This window comes from Agrilus planipennis, unplaced genomic scaffold (assembly GCF_000699045.2).
Source record: "Agrilus planipennis isolate EAB-ADULT unplaced genomic scaffold, Apla_2.0 scaffold351, whole genome shotgun sequence".
NCBI classification, from domain to species: domain Eukaryota; kingdom Metazoa; phylum Arthropoda; class Insecta; order Coleoptera; family Buprestidae; genus Agrilus; species Agrilus planipennis.
Genome location: NW_020439251.1, coordinates 118,707 through 138,003, shown reverse-complemented (window position 1 = coordinate 138,003; position 19,297 = coordinate 118,707). Strand labels below are relative to the sequence as shown.

At 33.9% G+C, this 19,297-nt stretch overlaps 1 protein-coding gene across 3 annotated transcripts in view; it reads right to left on the bottom strand.

Annotated features, from left to right (window-relative positions):
- LOC108742049 overlaps nt 1–12,170 on the bottom strand; it is a 41,074-nt gene extending 28,904 nt beyond the window's left edge. For 2 of the 3 annotated variants that reach the window (XM_018477056.1, XM_018477058.1), the window contains exons 1-6: nt 12,002–12,170; nt 11,737–11,944; nt 11,544–11,686; nt 11,032–11,477; nt 10,799–10,966; nt 10,566–10,739 (exon numbers count right to left, since the gene is read on the bottom strand). In XM_018477056.1, the coding sequence (XP_018332558.1) occupies nt 10,566–10,739; nt 10,799–10,966; nt 11,032–11,477; nt 11,544–11,686; nt 11,737–11,944; nt 12,002–12,074 (1,212 nt within the window). In that variant the 5' untranslated portion in view covers nt 12,075–12,170. Of the gene's footprint in view, nt 1–10,565; nt 10,740–10,798; nt 10,967–11,031; nt 11,478–11,543; nt 11,687–11,736; nt 11,945–11,983 lie in introns of all 3 variants that reach the window. The other variant, XM_018477059.1, reaches the window with a different exon arrangement.
- Between the last annotated feature and the right edge of the window lie 7,127 nt (nt 12,171–19,297).

Genomic DNA, 19,297 nt, shown 5'->3' with positions numbered 1-19,297 from the left:
AAACCTAGGCTAAGAAAAATGAAACCAACTGTACTGTAAGTGCTCATTCCTAATTTTATCTCCATTGCTTTTCCTGTGTAAAGGGTACAAATTTATGAATAGTAGTAGTAATCCAGATTTGAATGAATTAATAAAATCATTTTCTGAAATGACTACAAGTAGCCCAAAACCAGTCGATATTGGCTTACTTCGTTATCAAGCCGATAACATTCCTGTTTTTGATGGAAATCCCAAACAATTGCAAAGATTTATTAATGCTTCTGAAAATTTCTTAAGAGCTTTTCAAAATATTGCTAATGTTAACGACCCTCTTAATATTTGCTTATTTGATACGATTCTAAGTAAGTTAAGAGATCGTGCAGCTGATTTAGTGGGTTCAAGAATCGAACTTAATTCTTGGAAAGCGATTAAAGATTGCTTAATTTTAACGTTTTCTGATCAGCGAAGTATAGATTGCCTTATACATGATTTAATTTCTCTAAAACCTCATAAAAATGAAACTCCGTTACAATTTGGTATGCGAGTACAAGATTGTCGTAGTCTTCTTTTGGCAAAACTTAATGCATCAGATGCAACAGAAATCGAAAGACGTATTAAAATAGAACACTACAGTAATTTTGCTTTAAAAACTTTTATTAACGGATTACCTTATCAAATGCAATTAGTGGTTAGATTAAGAAATCCGACTTCATTAGAACAAGCTTTAGCACATGTAACTGAAGAAGAGAATTTTGTTTATTTCAGTACAGGTCATAACCAAAATCTTAAAAATCCCGTTTATAAACCTCAAGCTTGTGTAAATCAAAAACCAAACCCAGTTAATTTTAGATCTTCACATTATACGCAAAATCCTCAAAGTTCTACTTTCCCGTTTAAAGTACCATTACAAACTCCACCCTATCGTCCACCTTTTTTCAATAACACACCATTTAGACCAAATTTCCAAAATACTTTGCATCCAAGACCAAATTTTTCAAATTTTTCGAGACCTCCTTTTCAAAGGAATCCACAGCCTTTTAACGTATTTCAAAATAATCAACCTCAATTTTTTCAAAGACAAAATCCTAGTACAGTGACTAGAACCAGCCAAAATTCATATAAACCTGAACCAATGGATACTAGTTCTGGTAACTCTAGAATTAAACCAAACCCGAAATTTACCTCTGAACTTTTTGCCCAACAAATAGAAGAAAATCCAGAAAATATCGTAGATAGTTATGAACAGAACGAATTTCCCCAAGAAAATTACAACTATGTAACTGAACCATATATTTATCAGGAAAATAATTCGCCTTATTCGAATACTGACGACCAATATTATAATTACAATAATGCAACGGATTTTGACATGCCAGAAAACATTCAAAACTATGAACAGGAAAATTCAAATGTAAATTTTCATCAGGCTACTACCAGCAAGCCGAAGACATAGTACATCTCAATAGTTACAATAATCGTGTAGATCTTCCTCACATTTACATTCCTGAACTTGACGCTTACTTTCTTATTGACACCGGTAGCTCGAGAAGTTTATTAAAACCATCTTTAGCTTATAACTTTTATCAGCAGTTTATTTCAAACGAAACTTTTAATGTTCGCACTGCTCACGCTATTACGTACCATAACGAAGTAGCTTATGTACCAAATTTTGAAATTTTTAGAATAGATGGTTATCATAAATTTTATCTTTTTGATTTTTCTCCTAGATATGACGGACTTATTGGTGCAGACCTTTTAAGTCAATTAAGCGCTACAGTTAATCTTAAAGAACATAGAATTGAAACTCCATTTGCAAAGATACCAATTATTTACGAGAATTCAGAAAAACCATTTAATCCTCAAAAACAACATATAAGCAATCATAAAATTATTATTTCATCTAGATCACAAACCGTAGTTAAAATACCAGTTAATTTAGAAAAAGGACTAGGAATTTTAGACTATACTAAATTTGGTAATAGAATAGAAATGCCTGCAGCATTAGTTAACGTAGAAAATTATTTTGCGTACACTACTATAATAAACGCTAATGAAAATCCAATGAAAATTGAAATTAAAGAACCATTAGAAATTGAACCAATAAACTTATGCGAAATTAATTTTAATAGCGAATCAGATTTTTACAAAAAAGGAACTTTAGATAAAGAGCAAGATAATCTTTTGAGAACAAATTTACGAAATCTCCGTTTAGATCATTGTAACTCACAAGAAAAAGAATTAATAAAGAAATTATGTTTCGAATTCAGAGATATATTTTATTGTGACGGTATTCCTTTAACTTTTACCAACAAAATCCAACATAAAGTTAAATTAACTGACGAAACCCCCATTTTTACAAAATCGTATCGTTACCCCGAAATTCATAAATCAGAAGTCAAAGAACAAATTAACACAATGCTTAAAAATGGAATAATTCAACCATCCTGTTCTCCGTGGTCGAGTCCCATATGGATTGTACCAAAAAAATTAGATGCGTCAGGTAAACGCAAATGGCGCCTAGTAATTGACTATAGGAAGTTAAATTCAAAAACCGTAGATGACAAATATCCTCTGCCCAATATCTCAGATATATTGGATAAGTTAGGAAAAAGTCAATACTTTACCACCTTAGATTTGGCAAATGGCTTTCACCAAATCGAAATGAACAAAGACGATATACCCAAAACTGCATTTTCTACAGAAAATGGCCATTGGGAATTTCGTAGAATGCCGTTTGGTATGAAAAACTCACCATCAACGTTTCAAAGAGTAATGGATAATATTTTAAGAGGTTTACAGAACGAAATTTGCTTTGTATATTTAGACGATATAGTAATTTTCAGTACATCATTAGAAGAACATTTAGACCGCCTCAAGAAAATTTTTACAAGATTACGGGAATCAAACTTCAAAATTCAAATGGACAAATGTGAATTTTTGAGAAAGGAAGTAAATTATTTAGGACACGTAGTAACATCCGCAGGAGTTAAGCCAAATCCTGATAAGATTTCGGCAATAAAAAATTTTCCCATTCCAACTACTCCAAAAGAAATAAAATCATTTTTAGGACTTTTAGGTTATTATAGACGTTTTATTCCAAACTTTGCCAAAATTACTAAACCCCTCACTATATGTTTAAAAAAGGACCAAAAAGTAAAGCATAGTCGAGAATTCGTTGAATCATTCGAACATTGCAAAGAACTTCTGGTAAATTCCCCCATATTGCAATACCCAGACTTTGAAAAACCATTTGTTTTAACCACGGACGCTAGTAATTTTGCAATTGGTGCCGTTCTCTCCCAAGGTAACATACCACACGACAAACCTATAGCGTACGCATCGCGAACTTTGAATGATAGCGAAACCCGTTATTCAACCATTGAAAAGGAATTACTTAGTATAGTTTGGGCATGCAAATATTTTAGGCCATACCTCTACGGTCGAAAATTCAAAATTTACACAGATCATCGTCCCCTAGTTTGGCTTTTTAATCTAAAGGAACCTAATAGTAAACTTGTTCGTTGGCGCTTAAGATTGGAAGAGTACGATTATGAAATCGTGTATAAGAAAGGAAAACAAAACACCAATGCGGACGCATTATCACGAATAAAATTGAATGCCTTAGAAAATGAAAGTGTCGTTAATAATCCCGGTGATGTTAATAAAGAAATTCTCGATTTTTTACGTAACATGGCTGAAAATCCCTTTGAAGACGAACAACCTATAAATAATGAAAAGACAACACCTGATTTACCCTCTTCGAGTCAATCTCAAAGATCGAAAATTAAAATATTACAAAATATCCAAATTAAACCACCACATAACACACAACCCGAATCGAAACCAATCGAAAGACAAACCCTAAGTTATGACGAAACAGCCCACACTTCTTCAAGTAAAGATATTGTTAATAATGGAATACAAATTTTAGATGATATAATAAATAACAAACCAAATCAGTTACTAATTTCAAATAACCCTTATAACAATTTAATCGTTTCCCCCGATAATTTTGAACATCATAAAATATACCTCGTAAAAATTCCTAGGTCAAATGAAGATCTTATAATAGAACTATTTAAAAAATATACTGGCTATAATAAGACATTTTACTTATATTTTCATGACGATTCCATGTATAATATTTTCAACGAAGTGTATATGAAACATTTTTACTCATCTGGACTTAAATTAATAAAATGTTCTAAACTAATAAATTCAGTTAGAGAACAAGAAGAAAGATAAATGATAATCAAACATCAACACGAAGGTAAATGCAATCATCGTGGCATAAATGAGACGTAAAATAAAATTAAAAAATTTTATTACTGGCCCTCTATCAAAATAGATGTCACAAAATTTATAAACGATTGTATAATATGCCTAACTTCAAAGTATTCTAGGAAAACCCCTTAGTACCTCCCATGTTTACAAAAACTGCAAATAAATCTTTTCAAGTGTTTCAAGAGTTTCGAATTCCCGAAACTTAATTTACGTATACATGTATGTTACGAGATTCAAAGGCGACGCTGCGTTGCTGGCAGCTGTATGTATATAGGTATGTATGTGTGTGCGTATGTATGTGCAAAATGTACCAACACCAACAAACACTGATGGTTCTAACTGTACGTACGTACACACCATCTAGCATACCATTCAAATATACGTAGATGTGCATGTTACGTATGATTTAAAGCCGACGGCTGCGTTACTGGCAGCTGTATGTGTGTATATGTGTATGTATGTATGTGTTTATGTATGTATGTATGTGTGTATACGAGGGTGGATTGATAAGTTTCCGGCCTAACCAAGAGATGACGCCACTAGGCCTACCTTGAGGTGACATTCTATAGTACCATCCTTGGATAGCTTGTAGCTATAGTTTCAGCCCGATCTCCTTGCTAGTGTAGGTTTGACAGCACGCTGAACAAGACGCCTCTGTGGTTTTCGTAAAAATGGAAAAGCAGGAAAATCGTGCTGTCATCAAATACTTTTATTTGAAGGGGTTAACGCCGAAGGAAATTAAAAAAGAGATGGACTCAACACTGGGGACATCCTCCCCGTCATATTCAACCGTTAAGCAGTGGGTTTCCGAGTTTAAAAAGGGTCGTGTGAGCACCTCTGATGGGCCTCGCTCAGGACGCCCCGTTGAGGTCACAACTCCAGATATGATCGAAAAAATTCATCAAATAGTGCTGGGAGACCGCAGATTGAAAGTGCGTGAGATAGCTGAGACCTGTAAGATGTCATATGAACGTGTGCAACATATTTTGCACCAACATTTGCATATGGAAAAGCTCTGTGCAAGATGGGTGCCGCGTTTGCTAACAGTCGACCAAAAATTGATTCGAAAAAACATTTCTACCGCAAATTTGTCATTGTATAAGCGTAATCCAAGCGAATTTTTGCGTCGATTCGTAACCGTTGACGAAACGTGGGTCCACCACTACACTCCTGAAACCAAAGAACAGTCTAAACAGTGGATTGGACCAGGGGAACCAACTCCAAAGAAGGCAAAAACAATTTTTTCGGCGAACAAGGTTATGGCTACTGTTTTTTGGGATGCAAGAGGTATTATATACATTGATTACCTTGCAAAGGGTAATACTATCACTGGTCAATACTACGCAGACTTATTGCAACGTTTGAGCCACGAGGTGAAAATTAAACGACCTCATCTGGCGAAGAAAAAAATCTTGTTTCATCACGATAACGCACCAGCGCACACGTCAATCGTTGCGACGGCTAAAATCAACGATCTAAAGTTTGAATTGATGCCGCACCCTCCTTACTCTCCAGACCTAGCCCCGAGTGACTATTTTCTGTTCCCTAATCTCAAAAAATGGCTTGGCGGTAAGAGATTTGCGGACAATGAAGAAGTAATCGAAGCTGTAAATGGTTATTTTGAGGAGCTTGACGAATCAGTCTATAGAGATGGCATTAATAGACTGGAACACCGCTATGAGAAATGTATCAGCCTTGGAGGAGATTATGTTGAGAAATAAAAAAAAAAATTTTTAAAAACCTTGTTTTTCTTGGTCAGGCCGGAAACTTATCAATCCACCCTCGTATATGTATGTATGTACTACTATTGTATGTATAAATGCATATCACGAGATTCAAAACCGACGGCGGCTGCGGCCCTGGCAGCTACGCCGATGCCGGCGGGCGATATGGTACACTTACACATAAACACAACTTGTTGTATCAACGGCTTTTAATCTATCATGCGGACCAGGGCGGTGGCCTAGCGCATTAACGTCGTGATCGATCGTTATATTCTCGCACTCATCGGTTCGAACCCGACCGCGCGAAGAAAAATCTTCTTCGTCATCATCATCATCACCATCATAAGATAACTATCATCCATCCATCCTACTCCAACACACATACACACACACATAAGCAACACACAATGCACATACATACAACACACACACACGCACAAGACGAACATGCTCTATAAACGTCCCCTACAACCACCCGTAACTGCAGCAACAGCAACATCTACGATGGAAGGGGTTTGTAAGGCATGTTTCCTGAGCATATGTTTGTATGTGTGTGTGTGTGTGTCATTCTTCGACCTGACCGAAGAATGACCCTCAGCTGAAGAATGACCTCCAAAGGCGCCAAAGAACTAGATAGACTAGTCATCCTCAGTCCCAGCAGCGACACTGTATTACGCCTACCCTGAGACTCATTTAGCCGTTTTCAGTGTATATCTAAGTGATAATTATTAAACCGGTTCAATAAGATAGCTGTATGAAGTGTCGGGCCTGGCACGGCTATACAGTATATCCAGCAAGGCTTCTATACTTATGTTAGAGTCAGCATCAGTTTGGTCCCTTTCAACTTTCAAGCTACATTCCAAGGGTGTATTCACAGGCTTACATTAAATCATATTAAATTACTATAATACCTTCTGCATGTAATTTTTCTGATGAAAAGTAATTTTATTTTGTCCTTGCATTAATCTTATTTTTAATATATTTCTAGGTCGATCAAGACCTTTCTTATGCAATTTCTTCATTAATTCATCCTTCAGATTTTTTTTTCTCTGATATAACCTTGCTAAAGATAGGTGTGGCAGAATTCAAAAATATATTCCTTTGGCTGATGAAATAAAAGAAATGTGGAATTAAAACACAGTTCAAATTATTCCAATAAAAATATCATCAATAGGCGTTATACCTAAAACATAACATCGTAAGCCTTGCCGACTTGAAACTGTATAAACTTATACACGTAAGTTCTATAAAATTTAAGAAAAAAAAATTGGTTTCCATATCGTATTCCAAAAAGTATGAGTGAGGTTCTTTGCCATCAGCCCGTCTACATTTTCTCAATGTTAACCAGTGAAAACAAGACCGAAAAATAATAGTTAATTACAATAAAAGTTTAGTCCTACAAATACATGTATGCATGTTGTTTGTATAAGTACATCAACGGTGTGGAATATTTACTTTTATATTACCGTTATACTGTCTCCCTATTTAGTCGGTTGGTCGAACTGTCATACCTTATCTACTACCCCGGTATCATCAATAGGCGTTAAACCTAAAACATTACATCCTAGCCTAGTCGAGTTGAAACTACATGAACCTACATACATCAATCTACACAAATTAGTAATCCTCGTTACATACGGAATAGTACATTAAAATTAATTAATTAAATAAAATTACAGTTAATTGCTTTCCATATGGTGTCTCAAAAGATGTGACTGAGGTTATTTGGCATCAGCTCGCCTTCATCCAAGGTTAACCAAGGAAAACTGAGAAGACCGCAAAATAATAATAATAATTGACTTTATGTAACTGTCCTGGAAATGCATCCACATTACGAATAAAACAGATGGTGAAGTTTAGCTAACAAGCTATTCTTGCATCTAATCATCACCCACAATAAGAGAAATGAAGAAAAATAGTTAAAACCAACAATTACGTGTTTAATAATAAATTTTTAACGTATTTTTAAAATAAATGGCGCGACAAATCTGACAGAGTTTCAGTTGTAATCAAAAGATAAGAACGTTGATGTTGTTTTGAAAGATATTACATATTGAGAAAGAAATATTTATCAGTTGCTCATTTTTGAATAATGTTAATGTCTTTTTGGAGCTATAGTTTGTCGGATAAACATTGAATAACTTTAAAGACTTTTAGATCATCCGCAAACAGAAGAATTTGAGAAAAATTTAAGTGCTGAGTGATGACAAGGAAAAATTTTATGAAAAGAAATTATCACAAATGAGATCCCTGTGCTATAGCAGACAAAACATGAATGCACGATGAGAAAGAGCCATTTAAACGGACAATTTGCGTTCTATCAGTAGGATAAGAGCTAATTCAGTTCAAAAATGAGCCACTAACACCCAAACTAGGTAGCTTCACAATAAGAGCAGGATGATTAACGGAATCTAAGGATTGGAAAAGTCCATGTAAATCGATTCAATTTGATTACCCATTGAAAAGGTGTTTTTAATAAAATCATTATAAATAATCAAATTTCAATGTGTAGACCTACCCTTAAAAAATCCGTGTTGTTCATTAATTGTTAAATCACATAGTGTAACATTAAGTCTGTTAGCAGTTATACAATCGAAAAGTGCTGTCACTACCGAAATGCCTGTAATTGGTTACTATGATTTTATTATTTTTCTTAAAATTAGGTTGAACATATAAGAGTGTAGATCTGGAAAAATTCCTGCTAATAAAAACTTGTTAAATAAGGTATTCGGGTCAAGCTTTCACAGCCATCATTAATGTACTTGTGGTTTTTCAGTCTTTCTGACCGTCGTCTTTCAATGTTTATCCTCGGTGTTTAGTCACCACCCGAGGACGACATCTTCAGGAGATTTGGCTGCTATTGCTATTGTGGTCAGTAGAGAAACGTTGAAGATAAACCTTGAAATACTACAACCAGAATGCCCGAAATATCCCAACTAGATTATTAAATAAGGTTAGAAGTTTTTAAATAAACGAATCATCACATCTACCTAAAAAATATAAAGACTATAATCTGAGCCACAGTTGGGGTCAACGCAATCTCTAATTAGGGTATGTAAAGAAGGTAAAGAGAAGCTATGTTTAGGATAAACCGTGGAAAAATATGTGGCGATCAAATCAGAAGCTTTTTGGTCGTAGAAAGCCTTCTTTTATAAGATACATTACTACAAAAAGCATATAACTTTTTGCACTTTTTAATGAATGACCAAAAATATTCAATGTTCCTAAGTAATTAAGATTGAATGTGTTCCAGGTAAAGTCTATGCCAAAGTCCTCGGCATTTTGAATTGAATATATGCGCTTACTAGTTTTGTTCTTTTCCAGCTACTCTTTTATTACTTAATGCGTCTTTCAGATCCTTATTGTACCATGGAGGATAAGAAGAAAGGACGCTACATCTTAATGGGATATAGCGAGTAATAACCGAATTTCGATTATCATAAAATTTAGTAGTAATAAGATTAATATCTGAAAGAGATTCATAAAAACTCCAGTATAACTTAGAAAATTCAAATAATATCATTTTTAGCTTTAGTGAAATATAACAAAATAGAATTCTTATCGTCCATAATATTAAAAGTAAAATAAAAAGCAAATGACCCTGCGCAATGATTTATATTTTCGGTTGGTATCAATGGATCGCAAAGCTTTGCAGAGATAAGAGAGTATGTAGGACAGAAAAGTATAATCTTCAAGGTACTCCAGGTAACATTGATGACACTTTAAACAAGGAAATACATTTGGAATTAATATCCGTGTTACCAGGGACGGGCGACTTTTCGATATGAAGAAGATCGTTTAAACACTTCAAATTGGATCGGTTGAAATCACCCATCACCAAAAGCTTATGATATAAGCACTTATCCGTCAGAGCTTGTAAATCATGAAGATGATTACAGTAGTATTCGTGTTTTTTTGAATGAGGTGTGTATACACAACCAATAATAATAAATTTAAGATTGCAAATGGGGCATCTGACAAAGCTTTGCACAATATTGAATTCATTAAAAATTCCAATTACTATAATGGTGGTTGTAATGGTAAACAACACATCACCTCGACCAGCCTAAACAGTATTTAATGAAGATCTGTCGAACCTAAAGACATTGTAACCATCAAGCCGTAGCTCACTATTCAAGGACTATTCCAGCCAGGTTCGGAAAATCCGTTAATGTCGGATGTAAAATGAGAAGACTGGATATTAGTGGACAGATGGAATAGCTTCTTTCCTAAGCCTTGAGCGTTTTGGTAAAAGACTACGAGTTGGTTCTATTTGGTCTGATTTCTAAACTTAAGAAGAGATTTATCATTACCCTTGATTGCAGTAATTAATGCTACATTACTGATAAAAATAATTTTCTTGAGTTCATTGGGATGACATTCATTGTGTTAGGTGACTTTTGCTTTAAGATAATGATGACACACATCGAAGCAATATTGTCATGAATAATAATAATCATTGGTGAAACTAACCCAAATGTTTATTTTTATTTTACTTTAAACCTCTTTGATATATATATAGCGGAACAATTTGAAATCGAACGTTTGCTTCAGTGAAAAATTTATACATTTACTTACCTTTTCAGTTGTTGTTACAACTGACGTTTCAAAAATTGAGAATTTTGTTGGAATTATCAGCTTCTTTCTTGTACTTCCTCTAATTGACGCTTTCAATTTGATTGTGTCAAATAGTGAAAGACCTCTACGACTTTCAAAGAGATTGGGATAAATTTCGACAGATTTTTCTTCATCCTAAATGTAAACTTTCTACATAAAAAATATAAGCATATTCAATACTTTGTAACTGCAACCTGCATTTTACTTATAGCTTTATTCAATGTCTTTCTCGAAGCTTTTTCTTTAAGTAATTCTCCGATAACATAATCCCAGTACTTGTTTACTGTTCTTATTTTCCGTAATGTTTTGGTATCCAAGTACCCAAATATTTTTTTAACTACCCATACTGGAAGCATTTGAATCTACGAAATAGTTGGTTTCAATCTTAGTGATACCTACAGTTTTTGAGTAAATCTTAATATCATACCGTGTCTAATTCGTCTTTCGGTTTCTTATTTTGCGACTGTTTTTGCTGCTTCTTACCCTTCTTTTTCTTTATCGCCTTTTGACCGGCACCTTTCTTTTTGTCTAACTGAGTTTTATACCGACCAATAATTTCCTTCCAAACCTTTCTTCGTTTTTCAACTTCTACATAGAGAGGATCCTCGGGATCATGAATATCATTTTCCTGACCTTCAGATTCAACCTTGTCGGAGTAGAATACTTTCCTTCTATCAGTTTTCAGAATTTTTCGATTCTGTTGAACTTCGGAGCTGTTAACTACAATACTTAATTTATGAGGGTCTGATAAATCTTTTATAATATTCAGTTGTGAGTTTTTCTCATAACGTTTACATTGCTTGTCTTTGTGCAAATTAACCACAACTTGATAAAGCCGCCGGGCCATTGTTCCACCGGACATTCTTACTAATGCTAAAATAGCAAAACAGAAATTATGTTTTGGGCAAAAATATCAAACGTGCTTATGTTTGTACCCACTTAATAAAACGCTTATTTGTTTACTGCTTGTTAATTCATCGAACCAATGCAGAGCCGACTGTATTTCCTCGTTGAGTGTCTTTTCTTCTAAAGACCTGTTATGATCGGCAATAACTTTGTCGTAAACAAAGTCCGTAGTTATACTAAACAAAATTTTATAAACAAATAGTCATAAAATAGTTACGTTTCATACCAACATTCGCCGTAAACTGCAGCTTTATCTTGAGCGTCCAATAGAATATTAATTAAAAGTTGCAACGAAGTAGACAATTCGACAAAATTTAAAAGTTTTAAAATAAAATTATATTTTTCATGCCATGCGCATCTTAAGAACCAAGTTTGTATTGTAATAAACTGATTTGTAAGTTCAACATGTTTTGGCAGTAAAGTGTCGCGCTTACCTGAAGAAGTAGATGAAAATTTAGATTAAATCAACTTACTTCATTTTGTGTCCGTACAGAATGACTGAGAATTTTGAACACTGCTTTCAGGACATTTAGATTCCGTGACAAACTCAACTGTACTTATCATTTGTAAAACTAAAGGAACTGATTTTTAAAAATGACAACTATAATAATGTCAGTTAAAAATGATTGTCATAATTCCCAAACTCAATAAATAACACAATCAAAATAGATTATATTCAAACGAATTAAATTGGAAAATTTAAATCTGTTACACTCTTTACTGGTCATATAGTATAGGTACTATATTCAGTTGGCCTAATAATTTTCGTTGCCTTCTTTAGCTACATAATATATGCTACACTTGTAATTCAATTTTCAATTTTTACATTTAAATGGATCTCTATTCTCGAATTGTCATTTCATTTTATTTGAGCAAATGTTATTATTAGAGTTGGGATTGTATGTAAAAAACACATCTTTTTTTTCAAATAGGAATATCACCCCAATATCCATTTACAGGAAAATAATATGATAAACGGTATTAAAATTTGCATATTCCGCATAAAATTAAACTTTAGCAAATATTTTTTGTTTTTGTGTATAAAATGAAGATTTTTAATTTTTGTAACATAAAAGGGTATATGTTCGACTCATTCATAAGTTTATAAGAGTTGTTAAGTGGGGTTTTCTCCATTGATTAGCATTGCAAGTGAAATTTACTTGGAAATTGTTAGGTATTCATTATTGCGTAACATACTTCTTATGGACAGTTGGTTATTCTCTCTTTTTTGAGTATATCATTTACTTAGAATTTCACTACTTCATCTGAGAGCGTTTCCTTTACAAAAGTACTTTTAATTGTTGGTGCAATTTCTATATTTACTTGATCGGAAATAAAGAAATGGGCAGGTATAACCAATCTGAGCAAATATCTGCTGTGCCAGTGGAAGGGTCTTTCATTAATGATGGGTTCTCCCTCCCCAATGACTTCTACGAAATCAAGATAAGAACCGACGCCGAGGTTTTTTCTTTAGCGTTAGGTTGGATGCTCCCACCCTCTTAAATCGAATCTGATTTTTTGTCCTTTATTTCGATATTCAGTTGTCCCAGTTCGTCGAGCCAACAAACCACAAACATTGTTGAAATGTCCCCACATTTTTTTCGTTGATCGAAAACTTCCATAGAATATTTTAAGTTACCCATCATGACGTCACAATAACTCTGATTTTGCTCACCAAATTACGAAACGATGAAGTTTCCGATATGTTTTCACACAAGCTCCATTTCCGCAGGAGTTTTCTTAAGAATATAGGTGCTCTTCGAACCGCTGTCATTCAAAGCGCACTTCCCTACCAATGTTATTGTTGTTTATTTTCAGCTACAAAGTTTGCAAGAACATATAACTGTTTACTGTTTCGGTCTGACACAATCTTCATTCGCGGCAACGCTTTCGTTTGACTTCATAATAACTTCTTACTGCCGTGACTGAAAATTCGGAAATATTAATATAACGTGTGATTTCCCGCTTGTATTCAATAGCTAATTCTTGTGCTTTGAAACAAAGTTCACTACCGTGCAAACAGTTACAAAGTACGCTTTTATCGTTGTTTCCATTGCTGTTCACCAAGTATTCCATTTGTTTTCGCTTCGTTTATGCTAGGGTGTCATCAATCCGTGGTAGTGGATAACTATCTTTCTTAGTTACGTTGTTGAGCTGGCGGTAATCCACACAAAAACGGGTTATTCTTCGCCATTCAGTCTCAGAACGCGTCTTCTTAAATTCATGTCAAAATCGTATTTTTGTAAAACGTCCAGCCCAAGAATTACGACATCTTCAATATCTGTCACAAGCACTCGATGGTCAAAGACAGTCTTACCTATTTCAAGTGACGCGTTAGCTTCGCCATGAACAACCGCTTTTTCTCCGGTAGCCGTACCCAGAACCCACTTAGTTGACACGACCTGGTTAGAACCCTCAATTAAGCCGGATTTTACTATGCTACTATAAACACGCATCTTCGGCCATTTATTTTTCCACCTAGGAGTAGACTGTCATTCTGGCGCTTCCAAGTCTTCGTAGATGCCATAAATTCGGAGTCTTTTTGTCCGTGGGTCAACGTTTGCCCCGTTACGTCGACCCTATCTAGTTTTCCTGCTGTTGACGTCGAGTACTTGGGGAAGGAGTACTTTTCCTACACTGCCTCCATTTGTGAGCTAGTTCGCCGCAATTCCAACATCTTAGCCTTCGTGTTTCTTTATCGAACTTGGAGATGATTCGGCAGACGGTTTCTTCTAGAAATTCTGACGAATCCGTTTCTTCACGCAGTAGCCGAACCCTTCCCTGCCTGCTATAGGCCTGTTTAACAGTTTCTTACTCCAATGCACGAGCCAATGCACCAGCTAGCGTCTTAGGTCGGTCAAGGCGTATTCGTTGTTGGGTGTCACTGTCCCGAAGTCCATCAGTAAATGCCTCCACTGCCAACTTTTTCATCAATTCTTCTGGAGTATTAGGATAGACCAGTCGGGACAGTCTCGCAATATCGGCCTCGAATTCTTGTAGGGATTCCGTTGGTTTCTGTTTACGGGTTTTCATTTGGATGTGATACACCGCTGTTAAATGAGCCTCGCCGTAGCAAAACTCCAACCGTTCTACCAACTGTTCGTAATCCGCCAACTCTTCCGGGGAGAGAGTGTTCAAAATGTCACATGCATCTCCACGAAGCGCAACGGTCAACACAGTGGCTTTTTCTTCAGACGCCTAGTTATTCGCCTTAGCAGCCGCCTCGAATTGCTTGTGGTATGTGGTCTATGAGGACTTTCCGTCAAACGTTGGTGGTTTTACTCGTGTTCTCGACTCTATACCGCTTCCTTGTCTGATTTGGCTGGTTTCGTTGAGTGTACTGTATGCACCAACATCCCCTACGATTGGTTTTGTCTATCCATTATAAATTAATTCTTCTAGCACTTTTATCTTCTCTTCTGTTTCTTGAATATTCTTCTTAAATTTTTCTTCCCATTTATTCTCCAAACTTTTACTGTTTTCTTCCAATTTATTTTCCAAACATTTACTGTTTTCCTTCAGTTCACGTTGCAAACTTTCATTATTTTCTTGCAATTCACGTTTCAAACTTTTACTATTTTCTTCCAATTTATTTTCCAGGCTTTTACTATTTTCTTCCAATTTATTTTCCAGACTTTTACTATTTTCTTCCAATTTATTTTCCAGGCTTTTACTATTTTCTTCCAATTTATTTTCCAGGCTTTTACTATTTTCTTCCAATTTATTTTCCAGGCTTTTACTATTTTCTTCCAATTTATTTTCCAGGCTTTTACTATTTTCTTCCAATTTATTTTCCAGGCTTTTACTATTTTCTTCCAATTTATTTTCCAGGCTTTTACTATTTTCTTCCAATTTATTTTCCAGGCTTTTACTATTTTCTTCCAATTTATTTTCCAGGCTTTTACTATTTTCTTCCAATTTATTTTCCAGGCTTTTACTATTTTCTTCCAATTTATTTTCCAGGCTTTTACTATTTTCTTCCAATTTATTTTCCAGGCTTTTACTATTTTCTTCCAATTTATTTTCCAGGCTTTTACTATTTTCTTCCAATTTATTTTCCAGGCTTTTACTATTTTCTTCCAATTTATTTTCCAGGCTTTTACTATTTTCTTCCAATTTATTTTCCAGGCTTTTACTATTTTCTTCCAATTTATTTTCCAGGCTTTTACTATTTTCTTCCAATTTATTTTCCAGGCTTTTACTATTTTCTTCCAATTTATTTTCCAGGCTTTTACTATTTTCTTCCAATTTATTTTCCAGGCTTTTACTATTTTCTTCCAATTTATTTTCCAGGCTTTTACTATTTTCTTCCAATTTATTTTCCAGGCTTTTACTATTTTCTTCCAATTTATTTTCCAGGCTTTTACTATTTTCTTCCAATTTATTTTCCAGGCTTTTACTATTTTCTTCCAATTTATTTTCCAGGCTTTTACTATTTTCTTCCAATTTATTTTCCAGGCTTTTACTATTTTCTTCCAATTTATTTTCCAGGCTTTTACTATTTTCTTCCAATTTATTTTCCAGGCTTTTACTATTTTCTTCCAATTTATTTTCCAGGCTTTTACTATTTTCTTCCAATTTATTTTCCAGGCTTTTACTATTTTCTTCCAATTTATTTTCCAGGCTTTTACTATTTTCTTCCAATTTATTTTCCAGGCTTTTACTATTTTCTTCCAATTTATTTTCCAGGCTTTTACTATTTTCTTCCAATTTATTTTCCAGGCTTTTACTATTTTCTTCCAATTTATTTTCCAGGCTTTTACTATTTTCTTCCAATTTATTTTCCAGGCTTTTACTATTTTCTTCCAATTTATTTTCCAGGCTTTTACTATTTTCTTCCAATTTATTTTCCAGGCTTTTACTATTTTCTTCCAATTTATTTTCCAGGCTTTTACTATTTTCTTCCAATTTATTTTCCAGGCTTTTACTATTTTCTTCCAATTTATTTTCCAGGCTTTTACTATTTTCTTCCAATTTATTTTCCAGGCTTTTACTATTTTCTTCCAATTTATTTTCCAGGCTTTTACTATTTTCTTCCAATTTATTTTCCAGGCTTTTACTATTTTCTTCCAATTTATTTTCCAGGCTTTTACTATTTTCTTCCAATTTATTTTCCAGGCTTTTACTATTTTCTTCCAATTTATTTTCCAGGCTTTTACTATTTTCTTCCAATTTATTTTCCAGGCTTTTACTATTTTCTTCCAATTTATTTTCCAGGCTTTTACTATTTTCTTCCAATTTATTTTCCAGGCTTTTACTATTTTCTTCCAATTTATTTTCCAGGCTTTTACTATTTTCTTCCAATTTATTTTCCAGGCTTTTACTATTTTCTTCCAATTTATTTTCCAGGCTTTTACTATTTTCTTCCAATTTATTTTCCAGGCTTTTACTATTTTCTTCCAATTTATTTTCCAGGCTTTTACTATTTTCTTCCAATTTATTTTCCAGGCTTTTACTATTTTCTTCCAATTTATTTTCCAGGCTTTTACTATTTTCTTCCAATTTATTTTCCAGGCTTTTACTATTTTCTTCCAATTTATTTTCCAGGCTTTTACTATTTTCTTCCAATTTATTTTCCAGGCTTTTACTATTTTCTTCCAATTTATTTTCCAGGCTTTTACTATTTTCTTCCAATTTATTTTCCAGGCTTTTACTATTTTCTTCCAATTTATTTTCCAGGCTTTTACTATTTTCTTCCAATTTATTTTCCAGGCTTTTACTATTTTCTTCCAATTTATTTTCCAGGCTTTTACTATTTTCTTCCAATTTATTTTCCAGGCTTTTACTATTTTCTTCCAATTTATTTTCCAGGCTTTTACTATTTTCTTCCAATTTATTTTCCAGGCTTTTACTATTTTCTTCCAATTTATTTTCCAGGCTTTTACTATTTTCTTCCAATTTATTTTCCAGGCTTTTACTATTTTCTTCCAATTTATTTTCCAGGCTTTTACTATTTTCTTCCAATTTATTTTCCAGGCTTTTACTATTTTCTTCCAATTTATTTTCCAGGCTTTTACTATTTTCTTCCAATTTATTTTCCAGGCTTTTACTATTTTCTTCCAATTTATTTTCCAGGCTTTTACTATTTTCTTCCAATTTATTTTCCAGGCTTTTACTATTTTCTTCCAATTTATTTTCCAGGCTTTTACTATTTTCTTCCAATTTATTTTCCAGGCTTTTACTATTTTCTTCCAATTTATTTTCCAGGCTTTTACTANAGAATTTCTGCGAACAGAAGTTACATTTTTAGGACATACAATCACCATTGAAGGAATTAAAACCAACCCTGACAAAATTAATTCCATTAATAAATTTCCGGTCCCAAAAACTGTAAGAGAACTTCAATAGTTTTTGGGCTTGAGTGGCTATTACCGAAAATTTATAAAAAATTATTCCAAAATTTCCCTTACGAGATGTTTGAAGAAAAATACTTCAATTAATATTAAAGAACCCTCGTATTTAGAATTAACAAAATTAAAAAAAATAATTACAAACGCCCCTGTTTTAGCTTATCTTTAATAAACATTTTTCTATTACCACCGACGCTAGTGATAAAGCGATAGGTTCAGTTATATCCTTTATATAACCCATCACATTTTATTTTCGCACCCTTAATACTGCTGAAAGAAATTACAGGACTATAGAAAAATAATTATTAGCTGTAGTAGAATATTGTAAACATTTTAGGCCTTACATACGGTAGAAAATTGACCCTTTTTACAGATCACATGTCCCTAGTTTGGTTGCAAAACCTCAAAGAACCTAATAGTTGATTAGCCCGCTGGAAAGTTAATCATTAGGAATATAATTTTGAAATTAAACAAATAAGAGGTAAAGAAAATCACGTAGCAGACGTACTTTCACGCATGGAAATAAATGCCCTTGAAGAAGACGACGAGTTCGACATAGAGCCACAATTCGCTAACCCTTGTTCAGACCAAGACCTAGACTTTCTATCCCTCGAACAAGATGATGAAATATTAACCCAATTAGCCGATTTTGTGGAACCAATTAACGGCAATGAACCGAACAATGACAACGACGATTTAATTACCGTCTACTCCAACCAAGAATATCCTGTACCCACAATGAAATTATCAGAAGAGAAACCCCTTCAGGTTTTCCCTTTACGATTCACATTTAAATTAGGAAAACGTAAAGTTACCACAAAAACTATACCAAACGCTACATTCAGGATTAATATTACTTTAGAAGACGAACAAACTCTATTTTGGCTAAAACATCAATTAAAAAACACACCCTTCAAAGTACCTTTCCAAGTAGGAATTCATTTTGACAACAAAATTAACGACGTTTTCCAATACTCTATATTTCAAACATTACATGAAATATTACATAGATAAAACATTAAAATAACTTTCACGAAAACCCTTCTGGACTTAACACCCTATAATAGAGAAAAGGCTCTTAAATATATGAAACCCTATGACATTGTCAGTTACTAATAATGGTTCAAACCCCTGCCGCGAATCGATCCCTGGCGGGGGTGTGACAACAACAAAAATTTTTTTCTAATTAATTTGAGGATGTTTGTAGTGGATAATGTTGAGAATGGATCAATTGACAGCTGACATGACCTAACTCAATCTTGACCCTATCCTTACTCCACACTTACCTTGTTTTATCATCATCATCATAAGGTCATCAGTCCTTAGACTGGTTGGACACGTACCTCCACTCTTTCTTATCCTGAGCTAAACTTCGCATTTCCCTAAAACTAGAACAGCCCACATCCTTAACTATTTGCGAACAGTAATCTAATCTAG